Here is a 26,455-nt window from a genome sequence, read left to right on the forward strand (position 1 = left end):
GTGCAAACCAAAAACCCGTGACAAGATCCAAATGAAGGATACAATGACCAGCGGTCAACTGGTACAGACAAGACATATATATAGACAAACAAACAACCCTCAGGTGAGGCGGATCATAGGCCCCGCCCACCTGAGGAAAGAACACAATGAAACAACAACAAGACAACTGCCGCTGTAGACGGAAGCGACCGGTAGTAGTCCCGCGGTACCGTGACACTACAATGTATATCAGCAACATATTTTATTGCAGAGGGAAAGTCAGATATAGTTGTCACACTTGATCTACAAGACTTTTTAAAACAAATTATTGATGCTGATGTTTAAAGAAAATGACTTTTCAGAGGTTTTTGTAACTGTTTTGGTTGACAATTACACGGAACCTCCGCTTTGTGTTCTGATGTTCATGTTTGAGTATTTCTGAAGACAATTCGAAATTTGACAAATGTTGTCAGGGCAGTCATGGCCTGGTGGTTAGGGAACTGGGCTTGTGACTGGAGAGTCGTGGGTTCGATTCCCAGACCTGAGGCCATGACTGAGGTGCCCCTGAGCAAGGCCCTTAACCCTCAATTGCTCACTTGTATAAAAATGAGATAAAAATGTAAGTCACTCTGGATAAGGGCGTCTGCCAAATGCCATAAATGTAAATGTTGTCAGAATATTAACAGTCCAGCATTTTAAACACAATAGCACCATTAAACACAATACTTTTCTTAAAAATACCTTTAATGTGTTAACAAGCAACACTGCCTATGTCTGTACCCATACATGCAGTTATAGCCAGTTCAGTGAATCAAATTAATGTTAATGTTAAAGGAGCTATTGTGCTAGTTCAGTGAATCAAATTAATGTTAATGTTAAAGGAGCTATTGTGCTACAATCTTGTCATTTTTTGTTGTTGTTTTGTTTTTGTTTTGTTTTCAAAAAACAACAAAGCTAGGGTTAGGGTTATCAAAGCCACTCTCAATTCTCAGTTCGCGTTTCACACTGGTAAAGTGTGATATGTGATGGGCCATGCTCACCCTTCATATCAGCTGTCCATGTTTAAAAGGTCACCTCATCTACCAGCATACTGTAAATTACGTTTTCATTTAGATAAAGCTCTAATATTAAAAAAAATATCATTATTATTTTACTGGCAAGAAGAAACCATGCAAAAGCAAAACTATTAATAGAAAACACAGTATGGCTCTGAACACCTGTGAACACTTAAAAGCTTCTCTCCTTTTTTCTATCAGACGAGACCAGTGGGAGAACTCAGATGAACTGTTCCTTTCACAATGGCCAGAAGTGAATCAAAATAATACACCCGGGGTCACAGTTCACAGGAACAAGCCTGTTCTTCTATTACAGTACATACAGTATGTGTCGTCTGTTACTGTTATCATTTCATACCAAAAAAAGGTTTTACTGTATAGCGTATATGTACTGAATGTGCATACATAGCATATGTATTAATGAAAATACATGTACATGTTAGTTCTGTGATAAACTTTTACAGCCAATCACTATGCCCTGCACACTAACAATGTAACATCAAGTAGTGTTTTCCATTCATTACAGTGTAGAATGCTATTAGTTTGATATTTATGTGTAGACTTTTGATGTAAAAATAGCATGTTGTCCGTCACCTTCGGCTCTGGAAGTTTTGCCCAAATGAGCCATAGTTTCAGAAACTGTGTCCAAGCATTGGGGAAAAACTGTAATCAGTGATGCAGATGTCACTGTTGGACCAGTAGGTAGCCAGAGGCAACAACAGCTTTATTTTCTCCCACTTACTGTGAAGAGCAGGCTTGGCAATTTTGTATGTGAAGTCACTGAGGTCAGCGAATCAACAGAAATGTCACAGGCATTGCATCATTTGCAGATTTATAATGAAGGGAGGCACTGGTGAACTTCAGCTAGATTTAACCATGTTCAGCTAGAAGGGGACTAGTTAAATAATCACAAGAAAAACAAAATATAAATGTTATAAAAGCTAATAGTAGTCTTGTCTTTGAACTGAGAGGGTAGGTGGGTTTGTATTGTTCGGTAGTTCCAGTAGTTTCCTCCCAAACACAAGCGTCAGCTGGGACGTGACTTCCACTCAGTGGGCAACTTTTCTGTTACTGCTGCCCTGCTTCAACCCCATGTCACAAGTCACTTTTGTGTGACAAGTTGCTAGGGAATGACGGGCGAAAGTGAGTCGTGGTAGCTCGCATAAATCCCACAGCTGTCAGACTTTCCCCTAAAGAGACGCCACGTGGCCCATGCAGCTGTTTTGCTGAAATCTTACATTCAATAGTACAGAATGCCAAAGCCATTTGTAACTGCAGGACAAAAGGTGATGAGTAGAACATGTCAGGACTAGTGGGAAAACATGGGAAATGTCACATAGACTCACTTCCATTCACATAAACAACATGCACAGCTGATGGCCAAGGTGTCATCTCTTCAACAGATGAAACAGTTGTATCTGTTCAGCAGAAATATAAGCAGTGAATCCTTGTTACCCCAGCACAGTCCACTAATTATCCACAATTTGGGCCACGAATTAAATGTGGAGATGTGTCTTCAGGGATGCATGCAGTGACTCACAATTTGGTACTAACCTGATAACCTCAGAAATTCAGAAGAAAACATATATCTTTATTAATCACAACACAATGGTATTTGTTTTTTTGGGGTTTTTTTTTGCAATGTTACAGATATTTGACTGGCTCAAGATGAAATTTGCCTATGCAGTCAAGATGATTTTAATACAGTATTTGAGTACCAACCCCATCAATTGCATCAGATATTAAGTGATTATTTCCTAATAAAAGTACGTTAACTGGTTGTTACTGTGGTAGCTTGAAATACATTAACTCTGTTTTCATGACTGACGACTATGCTATATTTCATTTTAAACTATGAAAAAGTCAATGAGTAATATTAAACATAGGTGTAAATATGACAGCAGTTATTTTTAGGGCATGGAAATTCTCCATGCATCACGATGAACCCTGTGGCCCCACCAATGACTCATCTTGGTGTGCAGCACCTCTGCTCATAGAGGAATAGGATCTAAAGGGTGGGGGCAAAAGATAAAACAACTTGTTTGGTTATTCATCCACAGCAGTTCTAAACATATTCAGGTATACCGCCAGGTTGTCATGACAACTGCAAAATGCGGCCGTGAAGGGAATAGGTCAAATGTCAAAAGAGCTAATACATTTGCAGTGACCATGTCAGTGCTAGCGATTTGTGCATGGGTAATCCCATCTGTTATGTCCTGGTCTAAAGCAGGGGACCAAGACAGAAATGAAGTGCATCTTAGCTGCCAGACTCAAACACTGACAAGTCTCGACTTCAAGCCCAGTTTAATTTCAGTAGCATCATTATGAGTACATGACATTGGAGTGCCCCAAAGCCAGAAATAACAAACAAAACAATCAAGCAACAGAGCAAACAGAACAAACAGATGCCACATGAAACCAACATAAAAATCTAAAACATACTCCAACTCCACTAAACCAAAGCAATAAAGAACCTATCAAACAAAAGAATGTGTGGATCACTCCAGTTCAAACAAGCAGTGAACATTTAACTACTTAGATAACAGCACGAGGGAAGAGTCACGTTTCTAATGAGCAGATACACATAAATGGATATTCCAAAATGAGCTAGCCTGCTCAGCTGGCATAACTGCTTTGATTCCTTTCTCCCATTTAAACCAGTCTAAATGTTGCTTTAAATGTTAAAATAGATGGTGTTTTTGAATGTTCAAATAGATGGTGATGTTAAGCCCATGGACACCATCAATGTTTTAAGTGGGTCGGACAAATCAATCATCCAATTGCCAGCACACCTGAATCGTCAGAGACACACAGGTGCATGCATGCACACACACACACACACACACACACACACACACACACACACACACACACACACACACACACACACACACACACAAACACCCACACACACACCCATAGACACCCCCATACAGCCAGGACAGGCACAAAAAAAACACCATAACATTACAGAAATATTACAGAAATATATTAATTATTAGTTTGCTTATAATTAAGTTTGTGGATAAAATATCAATTACATCACAGATGCATCAGCAGAAAAACAACACACCACTGGAATAAGCCTTCATAAATGGATCGGGACATTCAGTGTAGATGCAGTGACTCAGTATTGACTTAAGCACCCTCTGTATCGCAGAATTAAATCTCTGAATTAAATACATGAGCCTGGTCTTCATTATGCATCAATATTAGTATGAATTAAAACCATCCCTCCTCTAACAGTAAAACATCACCAAACTGGACCTCGATCACAGAAGAGAAACAGAGAAAGCATGAAACGAATATGATGTTAATTTCCCTTTTAACTAGAGTTCAGATTCAGATGAGACCTTCCCAGTATCTAACCAAAGCACTGACATCTATTCATTCTGGTTGGTGACTCTGTAATGTTTCTTCTTCCTCCTCATCAATGTATCTTTTTTCACACTTTTTTCTCTCCATTTCCCCCATGTTCCCCCACTAGACATGTTTAGGTCTAGCCAAGTTAAAATCAGGCTATATTCACTGATGGGAGAGACTGTAGCCAGACCTTAGAACATCTCAAGGAAACCAGAGTTGTCTTGGCACAGTCACACAAAGCACAATTACAGCCCTAGCTGATGTAGTTCACATGTGCATCCTTGCCTTTTAGCAAGTTTTTCAGGAACAGACAATAACATAAAAATAGGAGCCATGGCATAGTCAAGGGTCTTAGAAGAACTGCTCTTAGTAAGGCTCGACAAACACTTTTAATAAGCAGCAGTACAGAAACATATTACTGCTTAATTATGGTGTCTTAACATGCATCAATTTGCATAATGTTTATGAAATTGAAATTGAAATTCCCATAATTTACATATCAATAACAAATTCAAAGAGTAGTAATCTTATTTTATTTAAGGACAATGTCAGGGACTCTCTGCTGCCTGTCCAAACTGGTCCTGACTACAGGCCTCTGTACATAATCCTGCAGCATTCATTCACAGTTCCAGCTCATCTTACTCCTCTCTTCCCTGTGCTTTCTCTTTCTCCCTCTCTCTACATTATGGAACAAGTAAAACCACAGCATTCTTTAAGCAGAGTGAGGCCAGTCTTGGTGACGGTCGGAGAAGATGTCTGCTTTACCCTGAAGGTTGTTCTTCTGTACTGAGTAGAACCTGAGAAATAGAGTGAGTGAACGATAGATAGGGGAGAGAGAGAGAGAGATCTTTAAAGGTCAGTGATCCACTTAAACACTTAAGAGTACCTGGAATGGAATGTTTGTGCTTCTCTCCAGTTTTAGTTTTTTAGCCAAATAGTATTAATAGAATAAACAGGTAGCTGAACTTCCTATCGAACTTTATATCTTCAAACATTCTGGTGAACCTCTCAAAGACGAAAATTGTAAATGTGTGCCCTTCGTATTCCAAAAAAAAAATATCACACAATCAAAAATAAAGAAAGAAAACCTAAGCAAATAAATCCAAGTCAGAGAGCAAGTGTTAACTAGTTTATATTCAGAAGAATAATGAGTCTTCAAATAGCTTAATGCTATGAGTCAAATAGTTCACGATACAATAGCTGGGCTGAGCAGCCTGGAGAGTGTAACAATGACCTGCTTGTTTGGACAGAAGAATAGATGTTGAAGGAGATGCAGAAGAGACAACAGAGGGAATATGCTTCATAGTTAGTAACCAAATCTCATATTTTCACAACACGATGTGACCTCATCTGTCAACATATTCTTAAGCTTCACATAATTATAGCTCAGTATGTGTTATGATAGAAGATGTACTATACCATGATATTTTAAGTTACTTCACATTTACGTTAAACGTTAAGTAATAACGTTAAATGTTTATCAGCGACACCACTCGTGGAACCAGAGTTTAAGTTTTTGCTCAGGCTGAAGTCACTGTGCTTAGAACTTCAGGGACTAATCTAATTTCAGTACAATGTCCTAAACCTAGCACAGTGTCAGAATTTAGTGATGCCACCAGCATTAGGAAATGCAGCATTTACAGAGGGTAATAGAAGAGCAGCTTTTATAATATGGACCTACGGTTCTTGGTGTAGCTTGTGGGAAATTTCTTCTGTAGGAAATCTTCCATTTCCTTGTCTTCCTCCTTCTCTCTGTGTGGAGACAGAATCGGGTGCTTTATTAACAAATCCACAGACATATGTGCACATATATAAACAAAGGTAAGGGCACACAAATACATACACACACACAACCATTAAATATCTATGTATGTATTGGGGAGAGAGAGAGAGAGAGAGAGAGAGAGAGAGAGAGAGAGAGAGAGAGAGAGAGAAATCCTTTTGAAGGTAAAGATATATCACATATGCCCTTTGCACTTCCATTCCAACTCGACAAGAAGTCTTTAAATTATTGAAAGCCTCTGGCATCTCCAAGTCCTTCTGCCTTTTCCTCTCTGCCACTCATCTCTTCACATGAGTTACTAACATGCATTTACAGGCAGGGAAGAAATTGACCTCCATTAAAAAACAGTGTGAGTATCGGATTTGTAGTTTTTTACGTGTGTGACACAGCACACATGCACACGTTAGCCATGGGCCTTCAAGGAAGTTCTAAAGGAAACTGTTAACACACAGGGGTAATCATGGAACAAGAAGAAATTCTAGAATGAATGGATATATGGTTAACCTAGCAATAAAAAAATAATGGTAGGCTTTATACTTCACCAAGGCAAGGTAAGTTTATGTGTACAGCACCATTCATACGCAATAGCAATTCAAAGCATTTTACACATATTACTGTTAGGATAAGCCATCCCTCTTTCTCCAGAGCCCTCATCAGGCGGTTGAGTTGTCCATGGGGCTGTTTGTTTACATTTCTTTTGTGTTACACTTGCTTGTCTGCTTTGGTTCTGTGGCACGTCCGATACTCAGGTGGTGCGTGTCACGCCTCATTGGCCGCTGTGGCGGAAATGTGATGATTTCTAACACACCGCACCACCTGTTATGTTCTTATGTTGTCTTCTTTATAAGCCCCCTTTTTGTTTGCATGACCCTTTGCCAGTCACTGTATGTTATGTTGCTTTTCTTTTGTTCATGCAAAAAGTCACAAGTAAAAGGTGAATGAAAATAAATAAATACATTAAGAAATTAAACTGCTCTACAGTGCTAGAGTTAAGAGCTAAAATAAACTGTAAGATGCTGTTAAGATAAATGTTCATTATAATGTGCCCCTCAGGAGAATGACCAGCAATCCTTTATTCCTTCTGCTATCAGACGTCTGCCATTGCTTATGCTATCAGGCTAACAACAACAGTCGTTTTAAATTATTGATACGGCTGCTTGTGGTTCTCTTGTATTGCCTTTGCACTGACCCATACATGTTGCTTTGGTAAGTCTGACATATGACTGCTGAGTGTTGATGCTATGTGTAACCCGGGTATAAACAAATTTGTGCAAGCCTTTTGCCAAAACTTAAAATATACAAGTACTTAACCTCAGCCATCTATAAATGTTTTAAACATTTAGGTAAATTGCTGGAGTGTGCAAGCACATCAGTAGATTTTTCCTGAAAATCTAGAGGCCTGATGAGCTTGCAGCAAAAACCTAACAAGCTACTAACTCTGACTCAGCTTTATAATCTACCTAATTTATTCATATAACCAATAGAAAGAACTTTCCTGGTCTTTCATGGTCCAATCTATCCATTTGTACCTTTTCACATTTTTACATGAAGGAGTCCAAACTCGGTCCACTCTAAGAAGTAAGATTGATGATGCACTTTTGAAACAACTGTAAGAACAGCAATTTAGTTGATAAAACTGATCCTCTTCTGTACACATTTGCACTACTCTATGGTGGGGAAAAAATATGTTAGTATCACACAACATTTGGATGTACAAACCAGCTGTACACTAAATAGATTTTTTATACAGTAGGGTGCACTTTGCAAACCATATATCTGCAGAAAATCCCCACCTGTCTGCAATGACACCTTCCCAAAGGTCTGAAACGTTCTGTTTCTCACTTGCTCTCATTTTCTCCAACCGCTCCCTGTCTCGCCAACTTCTCATTCTGCCTTTCTGTCTCTCCAATCTCACTCTCTGTCTCTCTCTGACTCTGTCATTCTGTCTCCACTTCTATCCCTTTTCACCTGTTAATCAAATCAATCTTTGTTTTTCCAGAACCACAGCGCGATTGTCAGCATGCGTTACATGAAGAGGTGTGTGAAGATTGTGTGTGTCTGTGTGTGTGTGGTAATCAGAGTGAATTGGCACATTAATGGCACTGAGTGGAAAGCAATTGGATTGTGATGTCATGAGAGGGAATGTGAATCTCATGCACATCTCACCGGGCACGATTCCTCAATCAGCTCGTGGCCTGAAAGTCAAGCTAGCTGGCCATCCAGACAATCCACTCAATAACCTGTTTGTGGTGGAAATAAAAGCCGAGTTCCACTGCACCAACCTCAGCCTCTCAAACTCCACGTCATCCACCAGAAAGTCCCGAGTCTCCACCAGCTTATGGATCTGTTGGAGCAGCTCCTCCTCCCGCTGGCGGGCATCATTGGACTTGTCCTTATCTGCCCAGCCGTAAACACAGCCAACATATATAGACAGTGTAGACATTCATAGTGAGAATTTATTGAGCTTTGGCAATTCTAACATCTGTCTCAACTTATTTGGAATTTTAGTTCACCCAGAAAGGAAATAAAGAGAAAGACAGATTTCAGTCTGTCCCATTGCCTATTCATGTGAAAATCAGGGATGGTGCTGCACCAATGTGCTGGTACAGGCATATTAGGAACAGGTAAATTTTTTCGGGCTCAATGCTTCAATGATGTAAATGTGAGATTTCTCATAGATCAAAGAATGCACCGTGTCTGCACCACTGGATATCAACAGATTTTAGTCTGGCTGAAAAGTAGGTCATGCAGTAAATACTTCAGTTGTTTTGATGCATGACTTCCATATTGAGATGGAAATTACTGCTATTCACTGTAAATGGGTCCAAGCTCTGTATGTGCACTCAAATAATGAGACAATAGCTTGAAAGAGAAAACATGTTTAAAATATGATTCTTTTGTCTCCTAGTAAACCAAAGACTTAAGCCAAATTGGAAAGTCACAGAAATGTGCTAACCTGACAAATGGAATAAATCTAATATGCAATAACATCACAAAGCTCATAGAGAAATGGATAATAATCAGTTCATTGAAGGACAGCAACTTTTATTGACATATTTTGCAAACACTCAGCATATACGATTTAGACTGAACACTATAGAAGAGATTCTTCAAACATTTCTTCCAAAACTACTTTTTAAACATCTTAGGACCTGCAACAAAACCATCTGTATCTACTCTAAGGCTAAGTGTGAAAGTGATAAAGGTCCTACCTGGAATTGACACCAATGTCTGGAGTTCATTTTTAAGCTTGGTGATCTCCTTACACAGCTGGATATCATCCATCCTGAAGAACATACAAAGCAGATAAGGGGAGAGAGGACCAGAAGACAGGAAGGCTGCCAAGGGCACAACTCATTTCACTGCTGCGAACCAAACGCTTCAGGCACAGAATTACATTTTCTGATATTGTATTTTTTGTCATACAACTATATTTTTAGAAAAAATATTTCCCCTTAAGCTATAACAGGAACGCATTAAAAAATTTAATCTGTACTCATAAATTTTATATACATTTGCCCTATTTATCATGGCATTTAGTGACATATTTCAATGATAAATTAACACATGTACTTCTTTGTCTTCTTTGGGTACATTCTAAAATCCCCTATTGTTATTTATTGTTTAAATAAGCATTTTAGGAAAAGTTATAATGGACCAGGTATCATGATTTTAAGTCTAACATTATCTACCCCATGAAAAGCTTTGTTAACAATGCCTCCACCACTTCCTATGCTTGCTTCAAAGAAAATCACAACACAAAGGCAGTGGTAAATTTAATTGAATTTCAAAAGTACTATATATATATATATATATATATAGCTTTGGTCTAAATAACAGCATTTAATAGCACTGGGTATTCTTGTGCTAGCTGTGCTAGGCAGAGGCTACATTTATTAAACATACCCAAACCCTCCTGTGCTCTTCATTGGCATGGGTCTGAGTCACTGCCTGCTTTCACATCAGTTCTCACATGCAGCCTGGTTCTCTGAAGCAACACATGAGTCTGCTGTGTATATTTGCACACGCAATTATTCTCCAATTATGGCCAATTTAATCTCATATAAGTGAAAGCATCACAAAAGCAGTCTTTAAATAAAAACAAAATGTTGCATTATTTACAGCCAATTATAATATAATACAAGTATATTACATTGGGACAATGCTTCCTTGTTGTTTATCATTTTGACACTATAGGCTGAACATTTGCCAATGAGTCTTTTCTCTCTAAAGGCAGAAATCTATTATGCCAAACATGACCTTCAAAAACACTGCATCATCCAGGCTGCAGAGAGAACTGTAGAAGCAAACCTGCCCAGGTTTTTATGATGCCCTGGACATCACGCCGATTCCACTTTGGCCCCTCATGGAAGTGCTTCAGTCACACGAAGGTCAGAACTAAGAGGTGCAATACCATTACTCTCATGAAGAATTAACATGCATAATGTGGTTTTTATTATGCCACCTTGCACCTCTATTTTTAATCCTGTATCTATTACTTAGCTCGCTGCTGTGTTATGCACGCCAAACTTTTTTGAGTTTGAATGTCTACACAAGGATGCGTGCATCCCACATGGATGTATGTATGCATGGAAGATGGAATGGATGTTTATGTGATTACAAATGCTGTTGTTTATCACAAGATAATGTGTAGCCAAAGACAAATGTCAAATTTAACAACTGCGGTTTCTGAATGTCAGTGCTTTCTGGATGCAGTTCCCTCACGATTGTGAATCTAGATTGTGGCCTATTACCAGGTAGCCTTATTTTGGTAACCAATCAGCATGAAGCACACTGGAATAAGAGGAGGACCTAATATGCCATTCTAGATTCTATTATTATGTTCTTATACTCTATTGAGAACCCATCTCATGGTTTGTAAGTCCTGTACATGGTAATTGAGAGCTCATTGGCTTCTGTCACTCATGGTCATGGGACTCTGGCTCCTTCTGGCTGATAAAAACAACTGATCAGTTTGAATAAGCACCGTGGGGAGTCACACTACATGATTGATGGTCTTGTGAGACGTTTGCGGGATTATAAAAATGTACGTTATGACTCACTGAATAATCACAGGGAAAGTTCTGATTCCCGTGTAAGATTCTTGCCCTCTCTCCATGAACACATTCCCTGCCTCCATATAAATGTGCAGCTGATCACAATGCATGCACATTAAAGCTCTACTGGTTACATTACTGCAGATTACAGAGCTCTTCTTACTGAATAACAAATGAATATAACCTGAGCCAAGCCTAACCTTGAAATGTAATGTGGCAAGTGCAAATGCGGTTATATTAGACAGAACAGGCATGTTCTGTCTTTTCTTTAATAAGGTGAAAAGGAAAATGATATCAGACTCATTCACACAGTAGGTGAGATTTCTGGCGTTGTCCTGTTTCCACAGGTCAGACATTTTCTTAACACTTCACATGGCGGTAATATGAACATGAGTGAATGGAATTATGACATCACTGATGGCCCAGATACCACACAACCACAACAACACAGCAGCTAAAGAGTTTCTCACTCTTATACACACACATAAGAATGTAACAATACAGCAAGTCAGGATACTGCTGTGCTGGTGATTCAAGGCGGTAAGTAAATTGATTATATTTTTGGCATTTTTTATGACTCTTATGCATCATGATACCAAGCCTGGGTGTAACATTGGACAACGAGTCTCAACACATGTTTCAAAACTAATCAGATCCTGCAGATTTCTCCTCTGCAACATACGGAGAATACGACCCTTCCTTTCACAGGAAGCTACTCAAGTGCTTGTGCAGTCTCTAGTAATCTCTAAGCTGGACTACTGCAATTCCCTACTTGCAGGTCTTCCTCTACGGGTCATCAGACCTCTACAACTAATTCAGAATGCTGCAGCACGACTGGTCTTCAATCTACCCAAGTTCTCACATGTGACTCCTCTGCTACGCTCTCTTCACTGGCTTCCAGTAGCGGCACGCATCAGATATAAAACCTTGATGCTTGTTTACAAAGCCAAAAATGGACTGGCCCCTCCCTACATGATGTCCATGGTCAAAAGCCAATCACAGCGAACACTCAGAACCTCAAGCTTGGCTCGACTAGAAACGCCATGTTTAAAGTTTCATGGAAGACCAAGCTCCAGACTATTTTCCGTCCTGGCTCCAAGATGGTGGAACGATCTTCCATTAGCTGCTAGGATTGCAGAGTCTATTGCTATCTTCAAGCGTAGACTGAAGACCCACCTGTTTGTTGAGTTCTTACCAGAGCACTAACTCAGCTGATACCACTTGCCGTTGTTCTTTAAATTGTATGTCTGTCTATGGTTATTTGTGCTTTTTGGCAAACGTCTAACTTGCAAAACACTAGGTAATGATACTGACTCCTGTAGTTTAGTAGTAGTCTGACTCAATGGTATCTTGAATTCTGGCCTATCTGTACTATTTCCTAGGATGAATTCTGTGATCATATGCAAAGCACTTTGTAAGTCGCTCTGGATAAGAGTGTCTGCTGAATGCCGTAAATGTAAATGTAATGATACTATTTACATGTATGTTATGTTAACTCCATATAGACAGAATACAGTGTGAATTTTTCTGAATGTCTCAGGAAATACTTAATTACATTATAATGATATTAATTACATCAGCAAAAAATATTTGTATGTGGATAGCAATGTAATTTTCAAACATATAGCTCTATATGTTATGTCAGTGGGTTCAAGTGATGGACTAAGTTTAAGTGCTGTGGATGCCATGGTCCCTTCCTCTGGGATTGTGGTTCCCTTAGCAACTAGCCATGTGTTCTTCGTTTTGACTTTGTTCCGGGTTCCGTCCCTTGTTTCATCTCTTCTTTTTCCAGCCCTTTATTCTTCTCTGGTGCTCCTCACTACCCTGCTGTGTTTAAGTCCTGCATTTTCCTCGTCTTGTCATAGGTTGTCCTAGTGCTTGTTTCCATGCTGCCGTGTGTTCTGTATCCATCAAGCTCCATTATCCATTTCTGTGTTTTGTCCTGTTCCCTGTTCCCCTCCCTGTGTTAATATACTCCGGTTTTGCTATAGTATCTGACCCTAATGGCCTTTCAACCCTGGTCCGTTCTATGGACTCTGGTTCGACATTTGTCCTCAGTAAGAGTCACTGAGCTTTTGTGGCCTGACTCTGCCTGTCCAGCATTACACACTGCTGCATCATGGGAGAGTGATAAATAAGCAATTTATAGCTTGCGATTCTTTGTCATTGACATTTAGAATATTCATTACAGCTTAGTCAGATTATACATAAGCCCCTGAACCTTTCCTTGGTTTTATATTTGTGACAACCACCTGGACTCAGGCATAAAAGCAGCACTACAGAATAGGAGTTCAATTATATATTGGCATGATTTATATTTATAATTAAATATTTGTATGCATTTTGTAATTTGTATTATTGCCAAATGTGTTACAACACAATTGTAATTAAAGGACAATTATATTATACATTTTGAATTGCACTGGGAAAAGAGCAGAGTGATGTATACAATGACCAGCTACCCCAACGTGAGGACCACTCAGCTAGTGCCACACTGTGACGCTAACGTGAGGCGCGAGTGAACTCAAATATGCTTTTATTTGCAAAAGCTAAAAAGAAAGTGAGAAGGGCTTTGTCATAAAATATGCAAAAAGACACAATGGAGGCTAGAGACACATAATCCAAAGTACTGAACTTGGGCACCTGTAGTGTGTAAATAGGAGAAAAAATAAATGAAGTCTGTGTAATGACTCAATAAACAGGTGACTGGGACTACGGAAGTAGACGTGTGTTGTGATTGGTGGATATGGTCTGTGAGGGCTGGCTGGACACCAGCTGGGAAATGACAGCTAGGATTTTTAAATAATGTATGTTTTTTGTTTTTGAACTTACAATTTCTCTAGACCAGCCTCGTCGCTTTATTCTTGTAATTATGGCATGTCATGGACCTCATTTAGATGTTGTTTCAGTCTCAACTTCATTGTAATAATTTTCACTTGTGTCTATTTTATGTCCTTGTTAGTTCATGTATTCAAACCCTGTGTTCTGTCGTCCTGGTTGTCGGTCATTGTGAGTATTCATGTTCCCAGTCTCTCGTGTGTTTTTTTCTCATGTATCTCGTGTCTTGTCACTATGTAAATGTCCGTGACTTCCCTGCGTTGTGTTAGTGTTTTCAGATAGCTTTAGTTGTTTGCTGTCAGTGGTTTTATTTGATGTTATTGCCTTTGTTCTGTTTTTGTTTGTTCTTTTAATAAAACTCACTTGAGTCCATTGCTGTCTAACACTCCGTTACATTCTGTAGTGGAGACACCTGCTTCTGCCAAGCAGTAGCCACTGTGAGCCTCCACCCATGTGTGCGGAGGTCACGCCCCTTTCAGCTACTTTACATTCACTCAAGTAGATCAATTAATTGCATGAACTGAGGTTGTTTTCGCGAAACCATGAAAAACATTTTAAATGATCTAAATACCAGTACTCCAGTAAATAGCCTCAGAAAAACATCTCCACAAGTGAGGCATTACTGAGAATGAAAACAAAACAATGAAAGAGCTGCAATATATGAATAAGGACTGAACTTTAAGGACTTTATTCCATTATATTTTCCGAGTGCCTAAAAGTGATGCCTTTCAGTATACCATAATTTTCCCCATACAGTCAAACATGTCAGCATCTCAGAAACACAGAGAAAGACTTCAGTGAAAACAAGCAGGACACTGAACGTGTCCAAACGTCTTCTCCGTTTGGCACATTGTGACTGTATTACCAGTTCAGCTTTCTGTCCGGTCTGACATGCTCTGGTTCACTGACAGGGGGCAGAGAAGGTGTTCGGAAACACATCACCAACCACAACCCACATCTGTGTTTGGAGCACTAATATAATCCTTGGTAAGGTTTAGAAGCACCCTGTACTTCAATGGGATGCCAAATAAAATGGAATTAATAGCTCAACTATTTGTAAATATCATATCATTGGATTAGTGGTACATTAAATCATTTTCAATGTAATTTAATTTAAAAAAATTTAATTGTATGTCATTCAATGGCATTTTGGAGCCATATTTGACCCATAGAGTACTATCAATCAATCAATCAATCAATCAAAGTTTATTTGTATAGCGCTTTTAACAACTCAAGTTGTCGCAAAGCAGCTTTACAGGGTTTACAAGGTTAACAATACTATGGGTCCAGAACCCTAATGAGCAAGCCAAAGGCGACAGTGGCGAGGAAAAACTCCCTATGATGTACTAGGAACGCTATGCATAATGTTTGTTGATGTGTGAGAAAATATTTGTAGCCAAGTGTCATGTGTTCCTGTCTCCCCCCTTGTCAGTCTTGACTTTTGTTTTGTTCTCTGTGTTTGCGTGTCTTTTATTTTGACATTTCCTAGTTGTCTCTGGTTTCACACCCCTGCCGTGTTCTCTGCCCCTCGTTATCACTTTCAGGTGTGTCTTGTTGTGTCCCTTGTTTAGTTGATGTATTTAAGTCCTGTGTTTGGTCTCTGTGGTTGTAGGTTATTGTAACTTGTGAGTTGAATGTTGTTAAGCTGTATAGTGTAATTTGTGAGTATTCGGTTTGTCCTTATGACTTTTGTGTTAGTTATTGTTATCTTTGGTCTTTGTATGAGTTGTGTTGTTTTTGTGTTAGACATTTACATTAAACCTCTTGAAAGCTGCATATGCATCCCACTGGCTAAGCCAGGTTTGTTACACCAAGTGGTATGGGCTCTCACCATCTATCACTCATGTCTGTTTTCGTTCCCCAAGTGCTTTTGTTGTTTAGTTTCAGAAGTCAATCCACCCCACCTTAGATAACATCATTAACCTAAGTTCTCCACCCCTCGTTATTGTATTCACCCGTGTCTGGTTTAATCCCATTACTCATGTGTCCACGGTATATACACCCTGTGTTTTCCCTTGTTGTTTGCTGGTCATTGTGTGTTATTATGTGTGTGTTGGTATGTGTATACTAGCCTCTGTTGTAAGTGGCCATGGTACTTCAATCTAACTCGGTTTCATAGTCTTTGTTGTGTTCATTTGACCTGTATATTTGTCATGTACTCTGGATCCCTTCATATTGGTAAACTGACATTGGACTGTTACAATGATTCTGATTCTGGACTTGCATCCACAGTGCAATCACTCAACGTTACGCTAAGACTGGTAGTACGCAAAGAAAGTGCTGGAAATTCACAAACACAACAATATATGCTGCCAAACACAAAAACACAATCTGGAAATGACAACCAACACTTACACAAAAAGACACACACACACACACACACACACACACACAGTTATTTAATGTGATAATACAAACAAATCTGCTTGCCAGTCTTTGTGACTTGCATTCTGGTTCCCATCGGAAGCTATTAGCACAAATAGTTCAAGAGGAATTACAGGTCCTCCACTGTGTAATCACAGCATGTGTGTCCATCATCCAATTCTTGCCAATCCTCTTATATCTTCAGTAGAAACCACGTTCCTCTTCTGCATGTTGACAGGCTGTGTTTACAGTAAGCTCCGCCTGCAATGGCCTTAATGTGTCTTGCATCTCGTCACTTGTGCTAAGAACCTTGAATTCATACAAGTGAAATAAAGGATATCAGAGTAGACAGACCTGCTCCATGACTTTCACTTCAAGCCAACCTTTTACTCAAACAATAACAACAACAAAACCTTCAAAAGCGTAGAAATGGAGCCGCGTGGTGTGTACGCAGATGTTAAAAGGCTGCTGATTCCCTGCCTGGGCTGTGAGAGCTGTGTAAATGGAGGAAGCCCGTGCTGATGTACAGCTGCGGACAGGCAGGGCATGTGGCACCATTGTGTGAGGTGATGTACTTGAGAATTAACTGCTAAGTAGACACGCCACCACATCCCCAAAGATGGAGAGATGCTCTCTCTCTGTCTCACTTTGTGTGTGTGTCTCTCTCTCTTTCTCCATCTGTGTCTACATTATCCAGTATGCCTTGAGGGTCTCTTAAATCCTGCAGAGATCCTCTACACACAACTATCTATAGACAACAAACAGAGTCCCATTATGGTTCTGACATGCTCTAGTCACACCAGCTGTTATTTGTGTTACTTATGCGCACATTCTCACATTTTACACATCTCTGTCCCTTTCTGCCCCACACGGACTGACACACACACAGCAAGCATACTGCCTCCCCCGCATCATACACTACATAAATGTTACACCGTTTCACTGTGAGCATTGCTGCAAAGATCTGAACACTTCCAAATCTGTGCAGAGGTTCCACAGGTGCAATGAAGTGGAGAACACGAAACTGTGCGAAGCTAAGAGAATTTCACCAATGCTTTCTGGACTACCTGTCCATTTGTAAAGTGAAAGTGGGCGGTGTTACAGTATGCAGATGCATTGCACGCGGGTTGCTGTTCAGGAGTGCAGGTTTTTGACATTTGTGCTACAGTGACTAGTGCAGCGACGTCTCATTTGGCCTCTTTCCCCAAACTACGCCTCTCATTCAGCGCGAGCAAATTGAAATGCATTAAATAGCCAATATTGAAATTGGGCTGCCTGTCTGTCAAGGGTTGCGTCTGTGAAGAAGAGTGAAAAATGTCTCACATGTATCTCAGCTCGGATTCTCTCCGCACCAGCACCTCTCGTATCCTCTCAATCTTGAACAGCTCCCCCTCAATGTCGTCCACGGTGATAGTGGAGTCCGCCATGGAAACAACACCCTCCTCATCTGCGAGTGGGGAAAGGAATGATTGTGTGCTATGAAGATTTCAGAGCTCAGAGTCTATAGAACAATCTATCCAAAAGTTTGTTTAAAATTTATGAAACAAGCTATCCAACAGCTTCAACAGCGCATTGTCTCCCCATTAAACAGAGGTGTCAATTCCAGGTTCAAAAAGTAAAAGTCCTCACCAGGATTTTGCTCAGGCTTCCTGGTTTGTGTTGATTCCACTAATTTTACCTGGATTGCACTAATTAGAAAATCTAGCAAGCTTGAGCAAATTCCTGGTGAGGACTTTTACTTTCTGAACCTGGAATTGACACCTCTGCCATTAAAGTAATGAAATTGATTTATTGTGTTTAAGAATCAGATTTGGTTAGCACCAAATGACAAAAGGAACCAATTAACAGTATGGCAATTCCATAAAAAGATATAAAGATGGTATTATGAGTCAACGAGCTAGGTGACATGGTCCCCACGTCTGAGTGCTGTATGACTCAGTCCACAGATCAGTGAGATTCCAACAACAGCCTGGCCTTGCGCCTTAATCCATCTCCACGGAAACAAGAAGGAAATAATCATCGGTTGCACTGCACGTGTTCACTCCTGCCATTCATTATTGAACATGTTAAAGGGTGGGCAGAGTCTGACTCACTCAGCATTTATAAACTGTGTGCAATTTGCAATAAGGGACCGGTGCTGACAGAGGGATGTTGCTGCTTCTCATAAACTTCATCTGTAGGAAGCAACAGGCTGAAGTCTTATTTCATTAAACTGTCTTAGGACACGCATAAAAAGGAACTTGTGTGTTACATTTCTGAAGTAAAATTTTTTTTAAAAGAAACAAAATCCTGCCTCGCTAACCCATGTTGAAAAATCAACCAAGGACAGAGAAGGACACTCTGAATTGAGATGAGATGAGATGAGAGCACTTCTGGACCCAAGGTTGTTGTGGGCAGGAGTGAGGGCTTACAGGTAACCGCATATTCAGCCATCGATCCACTCCCTATCTGGCTCGCGGGACTCAAAAGCTGTGTGCCTCAAATCATCCCTCCGGCTGCTGCGTCACAAATACACATTAAAGTCCAAACTCCCAGACTTTCTTCTCTTTCTCCTTCTCATTAAAGCTGTAAGATATGAGTCATCTCACAGCAGCAGCACTGTGATTGGCTTTTAATTGCCTGACCTTGTCAGGGAAGAGATGATCCTAAATAAACTCCAGCAATATCACTAGGGAAAAGAGAGTAAGGAAGCAGTGTACTGAAAACAAGGTTAATAATACAAAAAAAGAGGAAAAATATGAAACCCATGTGAGCTCAGTGCAAGGGCTGCTTATTGCCATAAGGGTTGAGATAGTCATATTATGACTGAGATCCTTGCTTTGTAGTATGCTTCGTTTGTGTATGTATGTGCAATTATTTGCGAGTATTGTTCTGTGTCCTCACTGCACGTTTGTGCTCCTTAAACACTGAGGATCAAAGTGGATTCTCGTAGTGGTACCTGTCCTAGCCACTCAGGATTTAGACCACACCCAAGACAACCAGCTTTACTCTGAAGTGACTAGGGAGATAGGAGACTGAGAAGAGAGGAGAAAAGAAGAGAAGAGAGGAGAGATAGAAGAGATGAGAGGAGAGATAGAAGCAGAAGTTGGGATATAGAAAAAAAACATTTCTGAAGTATGCTTGAGGTCAAAAATCTGAGAAAGTGAAGGCAACAAATATCTCTTAATGTTTGTTATTTAAACAGATTATACTGTATGTTGCCCATACTAATACAAATTCCATTCCTATTCCTAGTCAGGACACATAGCTTTTGACATTCTTTGGTTAAATATCAAAATCCTACAGTCAATTTAATTCATGCACTTGTCTCCAATGAACCGACATAAAGGAAAACTTAGTACATAATGCAATCTTGCAAACCAAGAATGAGCATATACATCAAAGAATGGCTCTGTGGGTGCTCTGAAGCACGTCAACACACATGCATGCACGTGCCTGGCTCTGCCCAACCTGTCACTCTTATTGTTGTGTTCTGTTTAGCCCCTCCTCTGTTATCTGTCATCTTCTTGTTTTGGTTTCTCACGTGTTCTCCCACACCCATGTCATTTGCAACCCTGTCCTCTGATTATCATTCCCACCTGTGTCTTGTTTGGTTCCACATTTAGTCTTGTATTTAAGCCCTTCCTTCCTTGTTGTGTTGTTTGGAGTCTGCTTTACATTGTTTGCCCTGGTTTTGTCTCTGATTCATTTGTTTAGATTATTATTATTATGTTTGGTCATGTCGGTCCATGATGGTTTTTGTTCCATGTCAGACTGCCTAGCTGCTATGACCCCAGAGCGGTTAAATGACCCTGATTTTGGATTTGTATTTAATAAATCTTAGTCCACTCATCACTTGTGTCTGGCTCATCATCACCCCAATGCCCTGGGCGTTGTAGCACATGCCAAGTACACACACCCTCACACCCATACCCAAAGCCAAACACGGTTCACTTGAGAGACATTCACATTGCAGCATCATTTACATCAAACACACACATGCTCTTACATCTCTCCAGCTAACATAAACAAACTAGTTCTGACAACATAAAAAGGCTGAAGAGGTGTCAGAATTCTTAAAGGAGATATTTACCTTTAAAATACATCAATACATTCCCAGATTTCTATATTCAATAAAGCCTTCAACCAGACTGGATTTGAAAGAATGTAAACACAAACCCAAAGATAGCTGTTTTGATTGGAACCATTATAATAGGAACAGTGTTGTTTAGTGTTTGTTTCACAAGGAAAAACTTCTTTTTTTTCCTACTCTGTATCCAATTACATTGGTGTAACATGGTGTAAGAGGACTTGAAATAAATCTTGGATTAAATCTGTATTTTAATAGAAAATAACAATGAAAAACAAATAAACCAAACTGGACATGAACTGCTGTTTGGACACTATATTACCAAACGTTGACTCACATATGTGCTTAAGTGACCTCCCATTCCTAATCCATGGAGTTCAATATGACGTTGGTCCACCCTTTACAGCTAGTACAGCTTCAACTCTTCTGGGAAGGCTGTCCACAAGGTTTAGAAGTGTGTTTATGGGAATTTCTGACCATTCTTCCAGAAGCGCATTTGTGAGGTCACATACTGATGTTGGATGATAAGGCCTGGCTTTCAGTCTCCGCTCTAATTCATCCCAAAGGTGTTCAGTCGGGATGAGGTCTGGACTCTGTGCAGGCCAGTCAAGTTCATCCACACCAGACTCTGCCATCCATGTCTTTATGGACCTTGCTTTGTGCACTGGTGCACAGTCATGTTGGAAGAGGAAGTGGCCAGCTCCAAACTGTTCCCACAAAGTTGGGAGCATGGAATTGTCCAAAATGTCTTGGTATGCTGAAGCATTCAGAGTTCCTTTCACTGGAACTAAGGGGCCAAGCCCAGCTCCTGAAAAACAACCCCACACCATAATCACTCCTCCACCAAACTTTACACTTGGCACAATGCAGTCAGAAAAGTACCGTTCTCCTGGCAATCGCCAAACCCAGACTCATCCATCAGAATGCCACATGGAAAAGTGCAAATTGTCACTCCAGAGAACACGCCTCCACTGCTCTAGAGTCCAGTGGTGGTGTGCTTTACACCACTGCATCTGATGCTTTGCATTGCACTTGGTGATGTATGGCTTGGATGCAGCTGCTCGACCATGGAAACCCATTCCATGAAGCTCTTTGTGCAGTGTTCTTGAGCTAATCTGAAGGCCACATGATGTTTGGATGTCTGTAGTGATTGTCCCTGCAGAAAGTTGGTGACCTCTTTGCACTATGTGCATAAACATCCGCTGACCCCGCTCGGTCAGTTTACGTGGTCTACCACTTTGTGACCGAGTTGATGTCATTCCCAAACACTTCTATTTTCTTATAATACAGCTGACAGTTGACTGTGGAATATTTAGGAGCAAGGAAATTTCACGACTGGACTTGTTGCACAGGTGGCAACCTATCACAGTTCCACATTGGAATTCACTGAGCTGAAGCTGATTCACTGAGAGCAACCCATTCTTTCACGAATGTTTATAAAGTCAGTTTGCATGCCTAGATGCTTAATTTTATACACCTGTGGCCATGGAAGTGATTGGAACACCTGATTCTGATAATTTGGATGGGTGAGCAAATACTTTTTGCAATATAGTGTAGATCCCCTATGAATTTCTAACAGTCCCCCTCCACACCCCTGAGAAATAAGTAATGTGGTGTCCGTGGAGAATAAGTAAGTGAATGCCATTTCTGCTCACAATACTCGAGTCTTAACAACGCAGACTCGGGAAAGACTCACACCAGCAAACAAGCACAAGACTGAAGTAACAAGGGAAATGGGAGAAGAAACTCAAATGACAGACACACATGGGTAGGGTAACACTTCTAAAACGCTAGTTAAACTAAAAAGAACAATTAGATAAATCAATGCACTCACATAATTATACATAACCAAGAATATTTTTAATTATTACCTTTAAGCTAAATAAGGCATCTGGATAGGCACACGGCATGCTGGGGTTCCTTACTGTGCTATCTGTGTTCCCATTGGCCCAACTCTAAGTTTAATGGCAGGTCGTCTCTTTTGGTGACCCACACAGCTCAGACAGACCACAGTTCTGGTCTGACCGCTGCCCTGGCCAGCAGAAGCACCACGGGCTGCCTGCTCTTCTTTGACCCGCTAGAGAATTTCCGTCACAAGTGTGGTATGTGGCGAGTCAATCCCTGTGGGTTACCGTGGCCTGGCACCCTGTGTTGGCTTATATACCACTTTCCCCAAATGTTCTGCCATGAAACTGGTGCTACCCAAGGTGCCTGGAGCTTGGGGCAGCATCCCCTTCATGCAGAGAGGGATGTGTAGCCACACTCACTTTCCTGGCAGTAGAAGCTGAGCCTGGCAGCAGGCTTTGGAGAGTACTGGAGAGTACTGGAGAGTACTGGAGAGTACTGGCTTTGCCCTGGTGAGTTCTGCTGAACTGGTGTGCTGTGTAGAGGCAGTGGCCCAGTTCCTCTGCATAACTCACTCCAGGCAATCTGCAAGGCCATAATGACACAGAACATCCTGTGGCTGTCATTTCTACTCTTCTGTTAGACTCGAACCTGCTTCAATGCCAGTTTATGAACCTCCTCTAGCGCCTCACGAAACCTCCTTCTTAGGCTCACTTCACCATTTTTGCATCTTCCCTCTCAACTGGTTAGAGAACAGGCAGGGGTAACACTTGGTATCCCCTTCCTCAGGGTTCTTTGGCAACCGACAAAGCCTGACGTGCTTTGTGACTACATCCCACACCTGATACCCTTTTAAACTAAATAAGGCCATAAAGAAGTGTCCAGGGTCATCACAGTGTTTGCCATGCTGTGATCTCAGTGCTCTTTACATAAGACCCCACTGGCACAACCTTAAGCCCACCAGTACTGTCAAAGGCGAGGAAAAAAAAATTGGTTATATCTGATTTTCATGATGTTTCTATACAGAAAACCAACCAGGCCGACGAGAGAAACAGGCCTAGCCATTTATTAATTCTCAAAGCCAAAAGCTGGAGGATTTATTTTTTTTGTCCTCATCCGAACTTTTCATATTCTCTGATATCCTAGTTTACAACTCTTCCCTCTCCTCTCTCTGAGGAGAATTGGCCTGTGGTTTGTTGTTACTGCCCCCAGCCTTCAGAAGCAATTTACAGTTAAAGCGTACCTCTTCCTCCACGCGTATCTGCCACGCCCACCAACAAACTCCCTTTGGGCGCGCTGTTAACCAGCCAAGACGAGAACCTCATCTGAGACACATAGCATCGAGCTAAAGTTTATTACGTGCTCACGTAATAACTCCTCTTTGCTTCATGCTGCTGTGTCCATCCAAGAGTGACTGATTATGAACTGCAGCATCAAAGGGAAACCAATTTACTCACGAGGAGAGCACACGTGCGATAACGACGTCAAGCCATTTAAGAATTCTCCGTTGATTTTTGGGAAAGAAATAATCTGAAATAGAATTTGCTCTCACTTCAAGCCTTCACATTACGCTTTAAGCCCGCTTAAAGCGTGACGTAAAGGCTTGACGTGCAGAATACACTTTATGAATTATTGAAAACGAAGCATTTTTCTTGACCACCTAACAGTTTTCATTATCACCACAAATAACTAGGAGACAGTGAGACCCAAGGGCAGATTGACGCTTAAGTGTAGAGAGGTCAGATACTGCACGAGATATGGCACTATAGTGGATTGCCCATTGCCAACAATTATGTCCACATTGCGCTAACTTGAATTAAGTGACCTGAACACCTGATCCACATTACCATCTCCTTTGAAGTCCATATAACCTTATTATTGCTATAAACAAAATCACACGGGCAGGCTGCAAACTATTCAGAACTATTATTCATCTCATATTGCCTAACTGTATGAATGATATCCAGTTAGCATGGACCGTAGTCCATAAGCATATGTACACACCTATATCACTTTTTTAATTGCATTAGATCTTGTTCAAAAAGTCCAGCAAAAAGAGTAGTACGTTATTGTTTTAAAAGCATTCCAGATCACGATCATAATACAATTACGTTGTAACCAAGTCATAATTCCCTGAACAGACGAATGGGTTTAAGAGGACTTGTCGCATCGTTGAATTCCAACTTCTCGTCCTCCACCTTGCATTGATTTGCATTTCTTAAGTGTCATTTATTTGCATACGACACTCTGCGTTATACCTGCATTCCAATTTACATTACTACTTCACCTGCTTACCTGTTTTCGCTGCGTGCTCTGCTGACTCCATTCGTTCTAAAGACCCATACTGTTTCTGAAACCCTCGCTCTTTCTCCATAAGAACGCAGTTAGTTCAGCAGTGTTTGCAGATCGCGAACGCACTAAAAACGTTCGGACTGAACGCCAGGAATAACGTTAAAATTTACACTATATGATGTCATAAAATATACAATATCTTCAGGTTTGTACGTTAACACGCGCTAAAGGAAAAGTGTGCACAAGTGTACGCGCGCGAGAAATAGACCGATGAATGGACTCGGTCTTAAAAGCGCCATCTGGTGAGCAATACCGACAATACATCCAGTAGTGACTGGTTTCCATGACATGTTAACGTCTATGAACTTAAGAATGAAAGAAATGACAGGAATTGCATAGGAACAAACTGTACTGTACAGGACTGTAGTCCACACTGTGTTGTATACAATGAGGAGTTGCAGTTCAGTGCTAGTTGTGGAGAGCCCTAGTCTCCTGGAGTTCAGTGTTGTATGTTCTAACATCTGATTCAGTATTGATCAAATCCTTTTTAAAACTAATCCTGGTGTTGCAGAATATGGGAAATGCGAGACTGAAATGTTGGATAGCTTAAACTTTTATAATCTGGTTTCACTTGTGGCGTTCACAAAGTGAAATCCATCAATTCATTAAACAAGTTTGACCCAACATTTCACCCCACCTTAATGCTGTAAAATCCCTTGTTTTACCAGAAGATGGCAGCAGACTACCAACAGTGACCTCAACTGGCGTTCAATGTTCAAATTACATGTAGAACCTACTTAGATCACCGTCTGGACCAGAACCAGTTGTGGTAGCACAGTTTCAGACAGGCAGTCATGGACGATCACAATGCCTCAAACCCGTGATGAAATGATAGAATAACGCAACATACCCACTTTCTACCATTTTGCCTTTGGGAAGGCATTTGTAGTTTTGCATGTTTCAGGGCTGCCACAAGTGAGTGTACATTGTACCACCCTCTGTATAGTCAAAAAGGGTCCTTATATGAAGAAACAAAACATTCCAACATGCCTGCAAAAGCATGTTGGAAAACAATGTTATGATGACGTTTTTACTAATTAAATTTAGCGATCTGGGCAACTAACGTAATACAGTAAGCAAATACAAAAAACCACGCGGAACTAGGAAGCGAACAGGCAAACCAAAATCGCATCCAGTAGACTGATAGCAACGATGACTGCATTAACCCCCGACCAATATACATACAAAACGCAATTAAATGCTCAAACTAATGAGGGCCAACACAACACGTGGGTCCAATCAAGGGCGGGGAAACGCACACGGAGGCGAAACAGAGTAAACAGAACCAGAAAGAAAAACCAAAACAAAACAGGAGGCACGTGTAGGCGCCGTGGGAACAGTCACCAGTGAGGGGAGACTCGTGACATTACGGAGGCAAAGAGTCGTTGAAAACAATCTTTAATGTCTTTGTAGTAGTGGCTGTAACATTGATATTGTTCTCCTTTGACCAATCACGCATATGCGAAGACCCTAAAGACTCTAGTTTTTTTATTTTTTTTACTTTATCACAAGCCAGCAGCTGTACATATTACAGAAACAGCTGCTGGTGAATTAATACAGTATATTCACGTCAGTCATGGCTGATGTCAGTAAAACATCTTTATTATATAGAAATTTGCAGGAATGCTTTACTTACATATCTTAATATACATTACCAGTGCTCTTAATGTTCATTGGGATATACTGCTATGAAGTATTCTGATGAGGAAAAGGTTGAACTGAAATAAAGTGGACAGACACTTGAGCAAAC

The 26,455-nt window shown here is 40.5% G+C and overlaps 1 protein-coding gene across 1 annotated transcript; it reads right to left on the reverse strand.

Annotated features, from left to right (window-relative positions):
* Positions 1-3,321: 3,321 nt before the first annotated feature.
* LOC143489510 (bMERB domain-containing protein 1) lies at positions 3,322-24,907 on the reverse strand. Its single transcript, XM_076988591.1, has 6 exons — positions 24,649-24,907; positions 17,763-17,886; positions 9,393-9,466; positions 8,463-8,577; positions 6,079-6,149; positions 3,322-5,194 (listed from the first exon to the last, which is right to left on the reverse strand). The coding sequence occupies exons 1-6, from the start codon at positions 24,725-24,727 to the stop codon at positions 5,076-5,078; spliced, it is 582 nt and encodes a 193-aa protein (XP_076844706.1). The 5' UTR covers positions 24,728-24,907; the 3' UTR covers positions 3,322-5,075.
* Between the last annotated feature and the right edge of the window lie 1,548 nt (positions 24,908-26,455).

The sequence above is a fragment of the Brachyhypopomus gauderio genome, unplaced genomic scaffold (assembly GCF_052324685.1).
Source record: "Brachyhypopomus gauderio isolate BG-103 unplaced genomic scaffold, BGAUD_0.2 sc63, whole genome shotgun sequence".
NCBI classification, from domain to species: Eukaryota; Metazoa; Chordata; class Actinopteri; order Gymnotiformes; family Hypopomidae; genus Brachyhypopomus; species Brachyhypopomus gauderio.